This window comes from Plasmodium gallinaceum (genome assembly GCF_900005855.1).
Source record: "Plasmodium gallinaceum strain 8A genome assembly, contig: PGAL8A_v1_76, whole genome shotgun sequence".
In the NCBI taxonomy this organism is placed as follows: domain Eukaryota; phylum Apicomplexa; class Aconoidasida; order Haemosporida; family Plasmodiidae; genus Plasmodium; species Plasmodium gallinaceum.
Genome location: NW_021628238.1, coordinates 963,770 through 982,418, shown reverse-complemented (window position 1 = coordinate 982,418; position 18,649 = coordinate 963,770). Strand labels below are relative to the sequence as shown.

Genomic DNA, 18,649 nt, shown 5'->3' with positions numbered 1-18,649 from the left:
GTTGTGATATACTTCTTTTAATTTTTAATTATATATATTTATTATTTAAAATTTTGAATTATAAAATATTGTTACTATTTTTAAAAAGACATCAAAATATTTTTTATATATTCTCGTTTATTTTCATCATTTAAAGAATCAAAATATTTAGTATTAACACATTTTACATTATATCCATATAATTTTAAATGATTCGAAATAATCTTGAAATCCCCTAATTCCCTAGTTATTTCATTTCTAGTTGTATCTTGAGTTAACATAATAACTTGTCTATTTTTTTTTATTAAAATATCTAATACATATGGGCAATCAATTTCAACAGAAACTTCGTGACTAATTTGAAAATCATCTAATATTTTAGAAATATTATAAATGATTTTTGAAAAGGAAAACATGTTTTCTTTTCTCTTTAAATAAAAAACTTTTAAACTTTCTAAAACACAAAATTTAGGTAAATCGAAATCCAACCACTTAAACTGTATCATATGAGATAACCATAACAAAAAAATTTGACTTTTTCTTTTTTCCCAATAAGTTGTTTTTCCTATTTTTCTCCATATAAATGAAAAAAAATACGTATTAACATGAAATAAATTAGACAATATTAATGCATATGAAATGTTTATTGATGTTTCTTCATCTATATCATCAATATAATCTTCTAAATAATTTAATGCAGCTATAATACATTGATCAATAAATTTATGAGTAAAATTAAAAAAAGACAACGATTCCATTAGAACTGATACATCTTTTAATGTCAATATACTTTCCTTTCTGTTTATATACAAATAATGAAAGTATTCCCTAAATTTGTTAGCACTTAAAATAATACATTTTTCAAAAAATAAGTTCATTTTTTTAAATGCTCTTAAAATAAGAAAAATATTTTCATATGAAAATTTTTGGAAATTTTTTTCTAATATTTTAGAAATATGAAAAAAAATTCTATCATGTTCTATGGTAAAAATTCTATGTTTAGAGAATGCATCAGCTATCATGCTTAAATTGAATGGAGACAAATAAGGAGTGTAATAATAAACAACTTTTTCAGATATTTTAAAAAACTCAGGATTATATACATAAATATTTTTATATATTTCTAAACTTTTAAGAAATAATTCAAGATTTAAAAAAATAGGACAAACAAATGTGGATATTTCACTTATAGAATCTTTTTTTTTTTTTTTTATTAAATCATCTTTATTTTTCATTATATAATTTTCTTGTTTAGTAAATTCATCTTTTATTTCTATGTTTTCTATATCTTTTAGTTGTGTCTCTCTATTTTCGTTATTTTCTTCATATTTTACTAACTTACTTATAGAATAAGATATATCAGGATCTTTTGATAAAAAATTCATATAAATGAAATTTTTATCTAAATTAAAAAATCTTAATAACTCTTCTGTAGAAATTGGATAATTTACATTATAATTATAATTCATATTAGTATAATTATTTAATTGTTCATAATGTGCATATATTAAAGCTTTATTTAAACGGATAAAGTTATTTAACAAAATGGAATTTATTAATTTATTATATATATCTAAGTTATAATATCCTGCCCATATATATGTATTAAAACATTCCAGTAATAATTGCATAGTAGAGTTAATATAAGATATCTTTTGATTACTTTCAAACTGCTCCTTTATATATATATCGAAATTTTTTAAAGGATTAACAAATGAATTAAACAAAAGAAAATGTTTATGATTTAATTCTTTCAGTGATATCAAAATATGGCATATAGATACAACATCGAAATGTTTTCTATTTTTATAGATGTCTTCTATTAATAAATTATATCTTTCATCTAATACAATAATTTCTTCAATTTTTCTATTTTTTTGAAAATTATTTTCATTTTCTAATAATTTTTTATCATTTAATACATCAAAAATATGTTTATATTTTTCTATTAAATTTTTCTCTATTTTATCAATTACAGTTTCATTATTTGTTTCGCACGACATTGAATTAATATTATTTATTATTGGCATATCACTAGCGTATGTATTATTATCATTCAATTTTGTATTTATATTTTCTGTATCTGTAATATTTATATTATCTATATTTTGTTTATTTTCATCATTCATTTGATCATTTTCAACTTCCAGTTCTTCGGCTTTTACATGTTTTGTATATTCATTTGATAAATTTAATTTTTCCTTTTCTATTCTTTTTTTTTTTTCTTCAATTACAAACCCACTTAACATACGAATAGCTGTTATTAAGTTTTGTAGAAATAATGCTCCTCTATGAGTAACAAGAATTGACAAAATATCTTCATAATGTTGACATTTTAATATAACTTGATCCATTTTCAAGCAAATTTCATTTATGTATATCATTGAGTTAGTTTCATCAAGTATATTTTCTATTGAATTTATTTCATTTGTTTCATTTAAGCTTTTAACGTTTTTATCATTTTCATTATTTTCCTTTTGGGATGTGAATTTATTATTAGATTCCATATATTTATTTGATGTTAGGTATCTTTTGACAACATCAAAATTAATATTTTGGTAGTTTTTTTTTTTTCTATCTTTAATTTTTTCATTATCATTTATTTTTTTATGTTCTGTATAGGAAGAAATACTCTTCTCATTTTTAATAAAAAGTATATTCTTTTTTTTCCTACATAAGTTAAGTGATTTTTCTCTGTATACAAACACGTTAAAAAGCAATTTTTTAAACATTTAAAAATTATATTTTAGTTAAATATAAACATAATTATAATTACTATATTTTATTTATTTATTTCTTATTATGTTCTTATTATTTTTATAATTTTGAATAAATTTCCTCATAAAAATTATTTTATCAGTAGTAACTATTCTAATGCTAATAATTTTTAAATAGTCTTTATTTTTAATTCTTAACTAAAAAATTAGCTTTATTTTTTTTATTCTAAAATGATATTTGAAAGTTTATAAAAAAGTGAAATTTTTTCTATATATTATAATTTATATATTTTTTTAATTTTTTCAATTTTCATTAAGTTAAAAGCAATTTTAAATTTATTTAAAAGAATAATTTGAAACATTTAAAGTTTATTATAATATATATTGAACATAAAAAAAATTGTGTATAAAATACATATACTTCATTATACTTTTTTTTTTTAACTACAAAATTTTATTATTAGTTGTATTCATAGACTTGTTTCTTCGTAGTAATTTTTCATATCTTTTTTTTTTTATTTTTTCAAACAAATATATATATCAATACAGGATTTTTACATATTAATAGAAATAAATTGAATGTAATTAGACTTCTTTTTATATATTTTTTAAAGTATTTTTTTAACATTTTGTAACTTTAAATTTATTTTATTATCCAGTTATTTTATGATTAAGTTAATTTGCATAAAAACATCTAGCATTTTTGTTCGTATTTATTTTTTTATTATTTATTTATTTATTTATTTATTTATTTATTTATTTATTTATTTATTTTTTTTTTTTTTTGTTATTAATATGTATTAATTAGATTTTTAAATAAGGTAAAAAAAAAAAAAAAAGCTTTTTTTTTATATTTTTTCATGTTTTTTATTATATGAAAATGCTTAGAAAGAAATTTAATAATATAAAATACAATTTGAAAAGATACATCAGTTTTGATTCTTTAAGAAATAGGAGCAGCTTAAAAGATGTAGATGATGGCATTTTTAATATGCTATCATTATATAAAAATAATAATAACATAAATTTATCAGTAATTAACAATATTATTCCTTTATATTTGAAAGAATGTTTAATTAATGATATAAATAAAACTATTCAATGTAATAAAAATGTTTCTGAGATGATCGAAAATAGAGCGTTAAATTCTTTTAATTTAGAAAAAAAATATTGGGGATTCCTTATTAATAGTTATAGTAATTGTATAAATTCACACAATGATTATTTTCTTTTAAAGTTATATAATAGTTTGATAAATAATAGAAATAAAATAATGCATATTAGTTTTTCATTAGAAAAAAAAAATAATAAAAACAAGCGGAATTGCTTATTAGATACCGTTTATAATACAATTAAAATAGAAAATGAAAATAACATAAATTATAAGCAAATAAAAGATATATATGAAATTTTTAGACCAGATATAATTTATATAGATGAAACAAATAATCCTTATAATTTTGAATATGAATTTATAAAAAATTTGAAAGATATAAATAATAGTATAGTAATAGTAAACATAAGTAATAAAGCTAATTTAATTTCTCAAAATTTAATTCCGACTCCTTTTGAATATTCAGATATCGTATTTTCTTTTTTGAATGAAAATTTTCGTGCACATAATAGTTATATAGTTTTTTATAAAAAGGGTTTTAAGTACTTTAATAATGAAGGAAAATTAATATCCTACGATTTCGAAGAAAAGTTAAAAAATATATTTTCTGAAAATAATTTAAATAACATAGTATTTTCTCTAGCTACTTCGTTTAAATTAATGAAAAATACTGAATTTAAAGAATATGCGAACCAAGTACAGAAAAATGCATCTATTTTATTTAAATATATTAATAAAGAGTATTTTAACATTCATTATTCTGGAAATAATAGCTTCTTAAATTTAAATCCTTCTAATTATTCTTTTAATGTTCAAGAATTTTATACTTTATGCACTAAGTTAAACATATTTTTTGATGTCTTAAGTCCAACTAAATGTATTCAAAAATCTTTTAATATAGGCACAAGTTATTTAACTAGCTTGGGTTTATTAGAAAAAGATATGAAAATAGTGGCGGATTTTATTAATCAATCTATTTCTTTATATTTTCATATGAAACAAAAAGAAAATTTATCAAATGAGAAATTTATAGAGTATATAAATAATTCAACAACATCTGAAATTTTATCTCTTGCTAATGATGTTTTTTGTTTTATTTCATCTTTTCCATGTATGAAGAGTTTTTAAAAATCGTTATTTTTAATTTCTTTAATTCATTATATAGTTAACTAAAATAATTTGAATTACAAATTATTTAAAGTTATTTCCTTTCAAAAGTGTATTTATGCATATATATTTAATTTTTTACGCAGCAAAAAAGGGAAAAATAATATGAACCTAGACATATTTTTTAATTTTAAACAAAAAAGTCTTTTATATATATGTAATCCTTAAATAAATGTTCACCATACTTTATTAAAAAAATTAAAAAACTATACATAAAAAAAAAAGAAAAGAAAAAAAATTACGTCATGAAAAAAAATGAAATAAAAAATATCACATGAAGTGTTATATAGAAAAAGATTAAATATGAACATTAAACTTTATTAAAAGAAAGGTAAAGCAACAATAAAAGTAAATGAAATATTTTACATAATAAAAGGGAAAAAAAAAATGCAAAATAAAAAAAGAAACTTAGCAAATTGTTATTTAAATATTTTTTCTTTATATTATTATTCTTATATTAAAATCATTAATAATTATTATTTCAACGAATATTATATTTATCAAAATTTTAATCAAAACATATATAAATAAAAAAGTAAAAAAACTCGAAAAAAAATTAATGCATTCTTTCTAATGCGTTAAACAGTTTATATAATATCTTTAATTCTTTTCACTTAAAAAAACTTATTTAATGTCAATTGATACTGTAAAGAAAAAAAATGCAATATAAAAACTAAAATATAATATTAAAACATTATATATGGAAAAAAACTTATATAAACATTACATTAAAATATTATTTTAATTTTTATGGTACCTTAAATTTAAACAAATATAACTATTTAATTTCCCATATAGAAGTGCTTTTAAAAAAAGCAAAAATTTTTTATAACAAGAAAAAATTAGACATGAAAAAGTAAAAAAACATATGAAATTTCATGATATCATAATAAAAGTTCAGCTTCTTTTTTTTCTCTCCATTCAATTGCTTTTTGTCTAGCTAACTGAACGGATTTATATTCTAAAAAAAAAAAAAAAAAAAAAAAAAAAAAAAATTTGAATACATGTATATTAAGGTGAAATAATATGTAAATGAATAAATTAAGAAATATATATGTATAAATAAAAATTTATATATATTAAAAAATTTTTTTTTCTTACCATTAACTGAAAATCCTTTAGTTTGTATTTTGCCATTTTCCTTCCAGTTTGCTCTCCACAATTTTCTTGATTTATCGTAATAAACTCCTTTTCTTGCTTCAAATGATGCAATAACACCATCAATCTCAAGAGCATAATAACCTGTTCTTTTTTTTGGTCTTGAATTTATTGATGATTTTAAATTTTTTATTTTATTATTTTCTCTTTTTTTTGCATTGTCTTTTTTGACTTTTTTTGAAGTTTTGTTTATTTCAGGTTGTACATCTGTTTTTTCTATTTTTTCCGTTTTTTCTTCTTTATTTGTTCCATTGCACATCTCGAAAATATGTGAAGGTATTTCCATTGCTTGAATAATGTAAGATCTTTGTTTTTGATTTTCTAAAATATCTAATGAATTTAAAAATTTCTTGATATCCAAGGATTTATTATTATTCCTCACATACCATGGTTGCATAAATTCATTCATATTAACATAAATATCAGAACTTTTTTGAAAAGTTAAATCATAATTTTTTATATAATCTTCTGTAAATATAAAAGGATTATAATTCGGTTCATGAACTTTTCTTAATTCATCCAATTCTCCTATAATTATTTTTAAAATATAAAAATCTAGATGCTTTATAGTTTCTATACTTAATGATCTAAATATCAATATATATATTTTTAATTCTTCATTATTTAATGTCATGATCTTTCTCCAATGGAAAAAAAAGTTTGCTTCATATTCTCCCCAGAGAGGAATTCTTTTATGAATTTCTAATAACATATCGTAACAATTAATTTGGTTATGTAAGAATATTTCCATTTGAGCTCTTTTTTTTGTAAAATTATTTAATTCACTACAGTTTTCTAAACCATTTTTGTAATTTCTCATATTAGTTGAAGTAAAAAAAACTTCATCTTTAGATTCATTATTACTCTTTTTTTTACTCTTCAGATTTTCTTCTTTTTTATTTGATAAGTTTATTTTATTATATATATTATTATATCCATTAATGCTATTATTAAATTCTGTATTTTCTACACAAATACTTTCTTTTTCTTTTTTTGTATTTCTAGAATAATCACTCATGTGATGATTATCAATATTTTTATTAATTTTTTCTTTATCTATAACCTCTTCCTTATTATTATCATCCTTAATTTCTAAATAATATTTGTTAGTTTTTTTTTTATCATCCATATCATATTCGTTTGAATTCTGAGCATTTTCATCATTCTCAATATTTACATTATTTGATTCATTTACGACTGTTTTATTATCATCATTGTATTTCTCATTCATAGAGCTTAAATTTTGTATATCATTTTCTCCACTTAATTTTTTTATATTGTATAAATGATTTGAATCATTAAAATTATATAAGTTATTTATATTACTTGTATTTTTTTCTAAAAAAAGAGAAGTTTTATGATTTTTCTCTTGATTAATATCAATATTCTCTTTATTATAATAACGTGATATATCCATATTCGAATCACCTTTATTTTGATCAAAACTTATAGAACCTATGTAATTTAAATTATTATTATAATTTTCACTAGTGCTTACATTATTAATATCATTATCATCATCTTTGTTTTTGTTATTTGAATCATTTATACTATTTTTTTCTAAATAATGATTATTTAAAATAACATTATTTTCGTCTTTTTTATTTAAATCTATTTCACTATGAAAGTTATCTTTTTTAGTACTTTCTAAACATTCTATTTCTTTTTTACATATCAATTCTTTTAAATTTTCCTTACTTGTTAAATCAGAATTATTAGATTTATCATTTCTATTTAATGAATTTTCTTCTTTTATTATATTATTTTTTTCTATAATTTTACTTTCATCTATTAATTCTTCATTCAAAATCTGAATTTTTAAATCATTTTGTTCGTCCATAATTATTACAATATTTTCATAATAAAGCTTTTTTTTTTTTTTTTTTTTTTTATTTATTTATATATATATTTCTAAATAATTAATATTAATAAATCAAAAGCAAACTGTTTCTTCTTTATTTTCACAAAATTATTATTATTAAAATATATATATATATATATATATATATATATATATGATAATTATAATGTGTATAATTTTTCACTTAATGTAAATTTTAAAGATTTCTTTTTTTTTTTTTTTATAAAAAGAAACACTTTCGGAAGTTATATAATAAAAAATTAATAAGTATAATTTATTCGTTTTTATACGTGTTTAAATATAAATTAAATATATAAGTGTAATATAAAATTTTTACAAATAATATATTTAAACAAATAATATAGGATAAAATAATGAATTTATAAAACATAAAATTATGCAAAAATAAACCTTTTAAAAATATTAGGATAAAGGGAATACCTTGATATATCAAGTATTTCTTTAAAACAAAACTTAAATGCATTTCATAAAATATCTTTATCTATATACATATATTTATATAATATAGAAATAAAATTATATAAACATTTATATTTTCATTTTAATTAATACTTTATATTTTAAAATATAAAGTACTTTTCTACAATATTCATAAAAACATAAATATTTATAAATGTAAATGCATCTATAGTGTTATTTAATATATATTGTCGGAATTATTTATTACATTGTTATAAATCGCAAGTTACGAATAATTTAATTATGTAATAGAAGTTAAAATTATATTATAAAAATACTTGAATAATACTGATACTCATTTTATTCTAAAAAAAATATATCACTGAATAAATAAACATTTAAATATTAATAAATTCTGACTTTCATTCCTTATATTACTTCTTACTTCTAAAAAGAAGTTCTATTCTTATAAGTATTCTTCATTTAATCATTAGATTTAATTATTATTTTTTACATTTATATTGTCTGATTAGGGTTATTCATAAAATTTTTCCATTAGTATTTTTTTATTTTTCGTTAAAATTCTTAAAATATAATTTATAAAAGAATTATCGATATATGTAAAATTAAAAAAAAAAAATTATCATCTAATGTAAATAAAATTTTATTTAATTCATCAAATCTACACATGTAAAATTATAATTTTTTAAAAATATTAAAATTAACGAAAAAAAAGTAGATTAACGCGAAAAAAAAAAAAAAAAAAAAAGGGTTCTTAAAATAATTCTTAAATATATTTGAAAAAATCTACTATTTTTTTTTTTTTTTTTTTTTAGTTATGTTAATCATTATTCATCATACAAATACTTTTTGAAGAAAAAATAGAATCATTATAATTTATATAAGAAAATCATATTCTCAAATATATATACATTCTTTTTTATTTTTAACATACATTAAAAATTTTTTTTTTTAAATAAAAAAAAAAAATAAACAAAAAACAAAAAATACATGAAATTTTTTTTCTATATTTTTAAATTAATAGAAAGTCATTTTTTTTTTTTTCTTTTTAAATCAGTAAAACTTTATAAAAATATTTTTACACTTATTTTTTTATATTTTTATATATATATTTTTTTTTTTTTTAATTGGGAGAACCTTTTTATTATTTACTAAAACAATAAAATGAAAGTAAAATTATAGCTCCTAAAATGAGAAAAAAATATGTTTGAGAATATAATTGTTTTAAAGTTATTTTTTAATTTATTGCTGCATGTCAAATTATTAACTTGTATAAAAATATGTAATATAATGAAGTACATTAACATTTTAGGAAACCTTTGAAGAAAAACTATATATTATGAATAATAAAAAAAAAAAAAAAAAAAAAAAAACTATATTATATAAAAAGCATTGTTACTATCCATATGTGCTATTATTTAAAAAAATATATTTTTTTAGTTAAAACTTATATTTTAAAAAAACATTTAAATTTTTTTATTTTCTATTATGTATGATGTCTTTGTATATATTAAATTCAGTAAAGTCATCATTTTATAAATAGGAAATGAGAATTACAATTAAAAATCTTCTCTCAAGTTATTTATTGTAATTATATATTCATATGCTTTTTTTTGTAAATTTCCTTTATTTAATAATTATTATACTAAAAAAAATATTAATAATTTTTTTTATATACTTTTTACATAAATATTTTTTATATGTGGGACTATTAGCATTAAATAAATGAATTATGCACTACTCATCTTATAAAATAAATTTTAATACTTAACTGCACATTTTTAGTAAATTGAAAAATAATAAAATAATGCACACACATTATGCATAAACAAACATGCATATACACACACATTTATGCAAGATTTCTTAAAAAGTTATATAAAAAAAATTTAAATACAAAGAACGGAATAAAAGTTAAATATTTTTGAAAATTTATGTTTTCATTTAATAATTTTACTATAAGAATACTCAATGTATAATTTTTTTTCGTAACTTAAAATTTCCTCTTTAATTCATAAAAAATATATGATATGATTCAAAATATATTTTAGATATTAAACAAAAAAAAAATACTTGAAATAATAAATGATATACAAAAATAAAACCACTTTTATAATTAATATATTTACGGCAAGCTGTTTTAAAAAGTTATTAGAAAAAAATTTAATTTTAATTCATTTATTCCCATTTTATAAGGAAATTAAATTAATATTTTTTAGAGGAATTTGATTTTAAAAATTTAAAGAGAATGAAAACATATATATAAAAAAGGTTAAAATTAAAATCAGAAGTACGAAAATACTTTGAGTATAAAATGAAGAGTTACATCTACATTTTCAATAAAAATATATATAAAAAATTCACGTTTTGTGCAATTTGTATTCATTTGATAAAATATAAATGTTTAAGAATAAATTACTGTTATTAAATGTATATGTAAAAGTTATTATATATTATAATATGAAAATTACTAAAAAAAAATTAAAATACGAAAATAAGGCATTCATAAATTAATTTCTTGGTTCATTAAATATTAAAAAAAAATTTTGTTCTGCAATGATACACTTTTATTTTAAAAATATAGACTTTATGAAAATTCTCTTCTTTTTCTATCATGTTATAGTAATTTTTTTATTGCTTATATCTTTTTATTTCAAACCAATTAGTCAATGGGCATTACATGGAAAAAATTTATTTATAAAATTAGAAAAAGGAGAAAACGAAAACAAGTCTAAGATCTATAAATTAAAAAAAAAGATAGACAATATTATTATTCCAAAAGTATATTTTTTACATTTTTATATCATTGGTTTTGTAATAAACTCAATTTTAGTATTCCAAGTAAATAATATTTTTTACATAAACTATTTTTAAAAATCAATTCACTCATTAACTTTTTATTTTATTAAGGATTTCTATCAAAATTATATAAATGAAAGAAGAGGTAACATATTTTTTCTTTCTTCATTAATAATAACATTTAAAAAAAACTTATAATGAGAAAAACACTTTTTATATAAAGAAAAAAAGAAAAAAAAAATTTAATTTAAATATGTATACACGAATAAACCAAAGAATCATTATTTTACTTTACATTTATTTATTTCGTATATTTTAATATTGGAATATATGTATTTTTAAATTTATAGAAACTAAAAAAAATTATTATACTTACTAAAAATATAAGCTTAATATATATAATTATAAGTAATCATAATATGTATATTTTTTATTATTTTTATTAGTTTTTGATTTTATTTCATATACTAACATAATCTTTGAAATTCATTTGCTAAGAAGATTATTAGAACAATTACTTGTGGTAAGAACGACATCGAAATCTTTTATGCATATTTTTTCTTATCTTTTAGGAATAAGGTACTTAAAGAAAAAAAACTATTAAAAATATTATATTTTAACAAAATAATTAAATACATATGATCTCATATTAATATGAATATTTTAAAATATTTCAGTTTCTACATGGTAACTCCTTTTTCATTATATAATAGTGACAAAAACGAATATAGTAAATTAAATTTAATTTCTGTTATTCTTTTTTTATTTGGAAATTTAATTCAAGTAATTTTCTTTAATAAAATGTCTTTTTACAAAAATATTTAAATCTATAAGTATAAAAAAATCTTTTATTTTTTTTTTTATATTTCAGTTTGATTCTCATGTCCGCTTGGCTAAACTTCGCCCCAAAGGTTGATAATATAAAATTTAAAAAAAAAAAAAATTATTTTCTAAATCATTTTCCCTTTTTAGACATAAGAAAAAATGATGTTTTGTATAAAGTCCCATATGGTGGATTCTTTTATTATGTTAGTTGCCCTCATTATTTCGCAGAAATATTAATATATTTATCATTTTTTATGTTAAACACTAATTTTATAAGGTATTTGTAATATATTGAAATTCAAGTATATTTTACAATATGAAAAAAAATATATTTTTTTTTTTAATATAGTTTACTGAATTTTGTTATGGTTTCATTAATTTTAATTGTAAATGGTAATTTATATTTCTAAATATATTTGAAAAATATAATATTCATTAGTTTTTGATAAATAACATATATAAAATATACTTTGTTACATCAGGTTTGAAAACACATAATTGGTATATTAAAATATTAAAAGATACATATCCAAAGTAAAATTTCTTAAATAAATATAAAATTAAACTCTATTATAAATACAATTATTTCTTTTTTTTTAAATAAAATATTTTTAATTTTTTAGACAAAGAAAAGCCATCTTTCCTTTTATTCTTTAAGTTTTGTTTCATTTTTATATTTTTTTTTTAATGACTACTGATAGACATAAAATTTACGTATATAAAAATAAATTAAATTATTCTTTTTATATAAATAGGATTATTCTTATAGACTTTTATCATATATATTATATATTTAGAAATTAATATTATAATAAATGAAATAAACTAATTTATATATTTAAATTAAAACATGGTTAAAACAAAAATATGTAAATATTATATTTATACAGTTATTCATTATATTTACATAATTATCGAATATTTATCTATTTAAATAAAATATGAGTTAATATTTTTTTAAGTATTTAAAAATTTATTTATGTGTATACTTTTGAATTTTTAAACTTGTTGGATATTTTTTCCTTGTAAAAATTTTACGTGTAAAATTGTGCATTTAATTTTTCCCCTTTTTTTTTTTTTTCTACTTATTAATAAGATAAAATTAAATATTAGATTAATAGATATAGGTATTTATCTACTACCTTTTATTATTATTATGATAAATAATGGAGGAAATAAGATGTTGAATTCATATTTAAAAAAAAAAAAAAAAAAAAATTAAGTATATGTAAAATAAAGAAAAAGGTGATAAGTTAAATCTAAGATATATTAATTATGTGAAACAACTAAATAAAGTATTTTCTTATTATTATGATTGTACTCACTTTTTTTTTTTTTTATATTTTCATGCATAAGAAATATAGAATATATGAATTTATTTTTTTTTAATAGAAATTTTAAATTACTATTATTTTTTTTTTTTTTTTTTACATATATAAATTAGTAAATAATTTTCTAAAATAAGTATCAATAAATATTGAATAAAATTAAAAGAATTAATTTTTATAAATATATAAAAAAAGACTGATTTTATATTTATTAGATCACAACAATACATAAAAAGTTAATCACATATATATGACAATATATATATGCTTAAATGTATAATTAAGGGCACTAAAGTAAATAATTAAAATTATTCACATAAAGATATACACTGATTTACTATAGAATTCATATTTACATCATTAGTAATTAGATCTGGTGGTACAGTAACTGATTGACAGCACATTTGGCACATTTCTGTTAAGCACTCCTCTTTATTATTATCATTTTCGCATGAATTTTTTAATTCTTCATTAGGAGATTCAATACATGAATTTTTAAGAAAGTTAAAAATTTCGGATGTTTGAAAAACTTTATCATCCAATTTTTGACATAATTTTTCACATGTTTTCGTATTTTCATCATTTTCTGAGTCAATGTTTGCACAGCAAGTTTTGCAGAATTCATTTTGGCAGCTAGGATTTTCCTTATGATATTTATCGCAATAAGCTAATCTATCAATGATATTTTTATGAGTGGCACAGTAGTATATATCTTTTTTAATATCATTATTTGGTTCATCAAAAGAATGTCTAACAATTTCAGAATCTTTTTTTGTTTCATCAATTTCTTCCTTCTCTATATGATTTATTTCCTTTTTTGTTTCTTCATTTATTGTATCTTCTCCTATTTTTGAAAAAATAGGAACCATATTTTCGGAAGCTGACGGTGGGATAGGACTGTAGGGTTTAAAATCTAAAGGATGAAGGAAAATATTACTAAATGCTACATTTATACAATTATAAGAAGTAAAACCAACTTCATTTCCACTCTGTAAGTTTAGTCCTATTAAACTAAAAATTGGGTATGTCATTAAACCACTACCCATATTGACATTAATACTATTTGAACTAAATGATATGGTTACACGATTCCATACTTTTTCTTTATATGCGGAAATAATAGATTTAGCTAATATTTGAAATTTTCCATTGATATTTTGCCTTAAACGAGTAAAAGTAGAACCTATCTCTAATATAGTATAATTATTGGAATCTAAAAATTTAAATATGGCACCTACAATACCATTGCTACATTCAGGATAAATAGAAAATTTGAATATTCCCTCTTGACAAATTTTATTTTGTAAAATAATGAAAGAGGGTATCTCATTATGTGCACCTCCTCTAATATTAGATTTTTGTAAAATTACATGTTTTTCATTTCCTATATTATTAAAATAGCTCCAGTTTGATGGTCCACCAACACTATTTTCTGGATCAAATACTATATATGATTTGTTGAATTTTCCAACAAAGAATTCCTCATATACATTACAACTTAAAGGGGAAACATTATTATATATAGTATCTTTTGCTAAACATTCAGTAGATTCAACAACAGGTTTCGTAAATTGGGCATTATCCACTCCGTAAGTGTAAAAACCAATGGTTCCTCCTGAGTTAAAATCATCACTTACTATTATATTAGGATTAGGCAATTCATAGATTGGTTTATTTGTTTTAATGGTAGTAATTTTTATTTTAGAACCTCTGCATTCTATCCTTACTACAAACCAACTTCCTTCATCAAATCCTCCATCGTTGATAATAGCTAATTCTGTTGCTTCATTATTTTCAAATTTTAATAATCTTTTAAATCCATTTTGGCTATTGTTTAATTCAAACATATAATAATTGTATCTATCATATGCCCTGAAAATTAGTCCAACAGATCCTGTTCCTTTTGCATAAATATATGTAGAAAACACAAAATCATAAAAAGACTTATATCTTAAAAAAGCAAACGAACCAGTAAACAAATTACTTGCAAGGGATGAATTTAAAACACGTACATTTTGACTGAGTGTGGTTCCTGTTATGCCTTCATCTAAAGGATTTTCCATTATATTCCATTTCCCTCCTTGTTGTAATTGTACTGAATTTATTATTTCTAATGTATCGTATATATTTTCTGTGCTTTCTAATTTCCAAGATTCAAATTCCTTTTGTCTTAATCTTTCATCTATCAATGTTTCTAATTTATACTTTCCTTTATCTATCTCAGATTTAATTTTTGACGATAATAATTTTATCAAGTGAGATACTTTTTGAACATCTTTTAATGTCTCATTAGACAATAATTCTATATTTTTTTCAAAATGTTCTGTTGGCTTTAAATATCTTCTTGCATTAGAAACTATTTTTATAACTTGTTTGTTTATTAAAGCTAAAAATGTTGGATCAGAACTTCCAACTTGCTTATTAACAATTGTGATTAAATCGTTTATCGCATCTGCAGTAGATGGGTCTACATAAATATTTTCCTTCTCTTCCATATAATCCTTAGAGTTATCGATTTCCAGAAAAGTGAAATCACGTGTATAAGAAGGACCTGGACATTTGGGAGTAACATTAAACATTTTAAAAGCCATTTCTTGATTGTTATTTACATAACTTTCAGATATAATGCCATTTTGAAAAATTCCTTCAAATTCATTTAGAGCGTTTACGATTCTTAGATGAATTAAGAAATGCTTATCATAAGCACCTGCATGAATAGCTGACAAACAAATAGAGCTATCTTCAGAATATATACTTCCATCCCCTCCAATTACAGTTGCTTCAGTATCTCTTTCTAAACAATCATGAGGACATTTAACTAAATATTCGCTTCCAACAACTTTATCGATTTCATTAGCTTCTTTTAAAGTGGTTTTACAGTTTAAATTAATAAAGGTTTCGGGTAAATTAATTGAATTAATATTATCAGAACAAACAAATGCAGACATTTCAGAATTAGATGAATCAAAAAAAGCAACTCCTTCACTATTTACACCAAAAGTGTTTCCAGTAGGATTTCCAAATTTTGATACAATATCGTGAACATTTTCTTGAAAATCTAAAGAAAAAAAAGCTTCTGCACTTCTTCTAATGGCTAGAGGAACTGGATTTGTTATATTTATATTCATAATATGGAATAAATTTTTTAAAGAATTTATTTGATTTTCGTGATGTAAATGAATAGGATATAAACCGTATGTTGCACATACATTTTCCACATCCTTTAATTCTTTAATTAAATTAGTATCTATGGGAGGAACGTAGTATGTACCTCCTATTCTCATATCACAAAATACTCTTAAAACATTTTGAGAACATGATGGTAAAACGTAATAAAAACCAGATGGTGAACTAGGTAATGTTCTTTTTAAATGAAAACAGTTGTCAGCTGGATTTTCTGGTGTTTGACCTAATTCTTTTGTTGAAGTAGAATAATATGTACTTAACGAGTTAATATTAATTATATTCTGAGTTTGACTGATTACATCATAAATATTTCTAAGAATAGTATTTTTTATATTACTTATTTCACTATGTCTTTTTTCTTTTTCTGCTTTACATTTTTTCAGCTGAGGGCTCAATTTTTGAATTTTTAATGCCTCATTTTGTATTTTTTCTGCAAACTGTTGTAATTCTTTATCTAATCTTTTTAATTCTTTACCTTCTTGCATATGTACTTCGGAAACGAATTCAAAAAAATACTTATCTCTTGCATCATCTGCATCTTTTGCTTTGTCACAATCATCCACAATTGATTTAATTCTATTAGAGTATACTGAGAACTTTTTAATGCCATAAAATAATTCATCCTCTTCAGAAAACTCAGGATTAGGTGTTATAAGTTTCAATTTAATAAATTGAGCCTCTGTATTATGTAAATTATTTATAGTACTTCTTAAAAAATTAGCCAAGTTGCTACTTACCTCTTTATAATTTTCTCCATCAGTACTCAAAAATATAGAATATTTCGTAGCTGGATACTTCCAGTCAATTATGACTTTCTGTAATTTATATTTACTTCCTAAATTCACATCAAAGTAAACAGAATCAGGCGCTGTATCAATGTTAAAACCTTGAGAAATCCAGAATGTATCTAAGTTTCCATCTACAGCTTTATCTGGAGAAAATTTTTTATCTTGTCTAGACAGAGTGGAAGTAGCTTCTTTATGGAGTGCAACATCTAAACTACCTGATTTTGAACCATCTTGTGATAAACAAAAATTTCCGTTTCTTAAAATTTTCAATTGGTTATTCGGTAATAATTGCCAATTACTACGACCATCATTATGTTCTAAGCTGGAACTACAATCCTCAAGTATAATTTTACCTCCGTTAGCTGTTAAATTATCTTTTAAAGTTATACATAAATTATTAATTGGATTATAAATTTGATTTTTTGCATTCAATTTCCATAAGTCTCTACCATCTAAATAAGAAATAGAATTAATACATCCATCTAAAACTAATTCATTCGTTTCATCTATTTGTAAACACAGGTCTTGTGTTAAACTAGTCATTCCACTCTGTATTCTTAGAGTTGGATCTCTGGAACCCAATACATTCACGAAATTAATACCAAAATATTCATGTATTGCATGTCTCATCACCAATTTAATAGATTTTGCTCTAATTACATGGTTAAATATAATATTTTGAACAACATTTCCTTCAAAAAATAAAAATTCACATTAATAATAATACGAAGAACTTTTATGTATTTTCTTTTTACTTTTTTTTTTTATATATATTTTACCAGCCCTAGACTCAATAACTTGGTATGGTACTATTTCTTCATATGGTTCATTGCCATCGTAACTAGCTAATACAGAAACTTCCCCTGGGGAATAAGCCCAATGTATTATAATTCCATTAAGAGATCTAACATTTTTTAAATGACCTGTCCATGAAACAATATCATTAGCGTTATGTTTTCCTTCTGAACACCAATAACCTGAACCTTTTGTTATAGCATTTTCAGCTGCATATTGAGGTAATCCATTTTCTCCAATACTTGGAAATGTAGATGTTGCTTCACAATTTTCAAATTTAAAAAATGTATTGCTTATATCATCTTCACTTTTCACAAAAATAAAGAACAATAAAAATTTTATAAATACATAATTAAAAAACAATTTTGTCATAATTTTTTTTTTTTTTTATATATACTAAGAAAATGAAAAAAAAAAAGAAATTTGTACACACACAAAGAAAAAATTAGTATGTATATATTTAATAAGAAATTATATTTTTCTACATGAAA

General features: G+C 19.9%; 5 protein-coding genes across 5 annotated transcripts; 2 read left to right on the top strand and 3 right to left on the bottom strand.

Moving 5' to 3' along the window:
- Nucleotides 1–80: 80 nt before the first annotated feature.
- On the bottom strand, nt 81–2,711 carry PGAL8A_00215500 (conserved Plasmodium protein, unknown function; the record flags this gene model as incomplete). Its single annotated transcript, XM_028670862.1, has 1 exon — nt 81–2,711. One exon carries the CDS (start codon nt 2,709–2,711, stop codon nt 81–83), a length of 2,631 nt encoding a protein of 876 aa, XP_028527573.1.
- Nucleotides 2,712–3,576: 865 nt separating this feature from the next.
- On the top strand, nt 3,577–4,938 carry SHMT (serine hydroxymethyltransferase, putative; the record flags this gene model as incomplete). Its single annotated transcript, XM_028670861.1, has 1 exon — nt 3,577–4,938. One exon carries the CDS (start codon nt 3,577–3,579, stop codon nt 4,936–4,938), a length of 1,362 nt encoding a protein of 453 aa, XP_028527572.1.
- Nucleotides 4,939–5,861: 923 nt separating this feature from the next.
- On the bottom strand, nt 5,862–7,975 carry ApiAP2 (transcription factor with AP2 domain(s), putative; the record flags this gene model as incomplete). Its single annotated transcript, XM_028670860.1, has 2 exons — nt 5,862–5,938; nt 6,079–7,975. The coding sequence occupies 2 exons, from the start codon at nt 7,973–7,975 to the stop codon at nt 5,862–5,864; spliced, it is 1,974 nt and encodes a 657-aa protein (XP_028527571.1).
- Nucleotides 7,976–10,993: 3,018 nt separating this feature from the next.
- On the top strand, nt 10,994–12,718 carry PGAL8A_00215200 (polyprenol reductase, putative; the record flags this gene model as incomplete). Its single annotated transcript, XM_028670859.1, has 9 exons — nt 10,994–11,278; nt 11,348–11,381; nt 11,683–11,815; nt 11,914–12,019; nt 12,108–12,147; nt 12,209–12,338; nt 12,411–12,454; nt 12,544–12,595; nt 12,685–12,718. The coding sequence occupies 9 exons, from the start codon at nt 10,994–10,996 to the stop codon at nt 12,716–12,718; spliced, it is 858 nt and encodes a 285-aa protein (XP_028527570.1).
- A 979-nt stretch (nt 12,719–13,697) lies between these two features.
- CCp2 (LCCL domain-containing protein, putative) lies at nt 13,698–18,530 on the bottom strand (the record flags this gene model as incomplete). The annotated part of the gene is made up of 2 exons (XM_028670858.1): nt 13,698–18,055; nt 18,143–18,530. 2 exons carry the CDS (start codon nt 18,528–18,530, stop codon nt 13,698–13,700), a joined length of 4,746 nt encoding a protein of 1,581 aa, XP_028527569.1.
- Between the last annotated feature and the right edge of the window lie 119 nt (nt 18,531–18,649).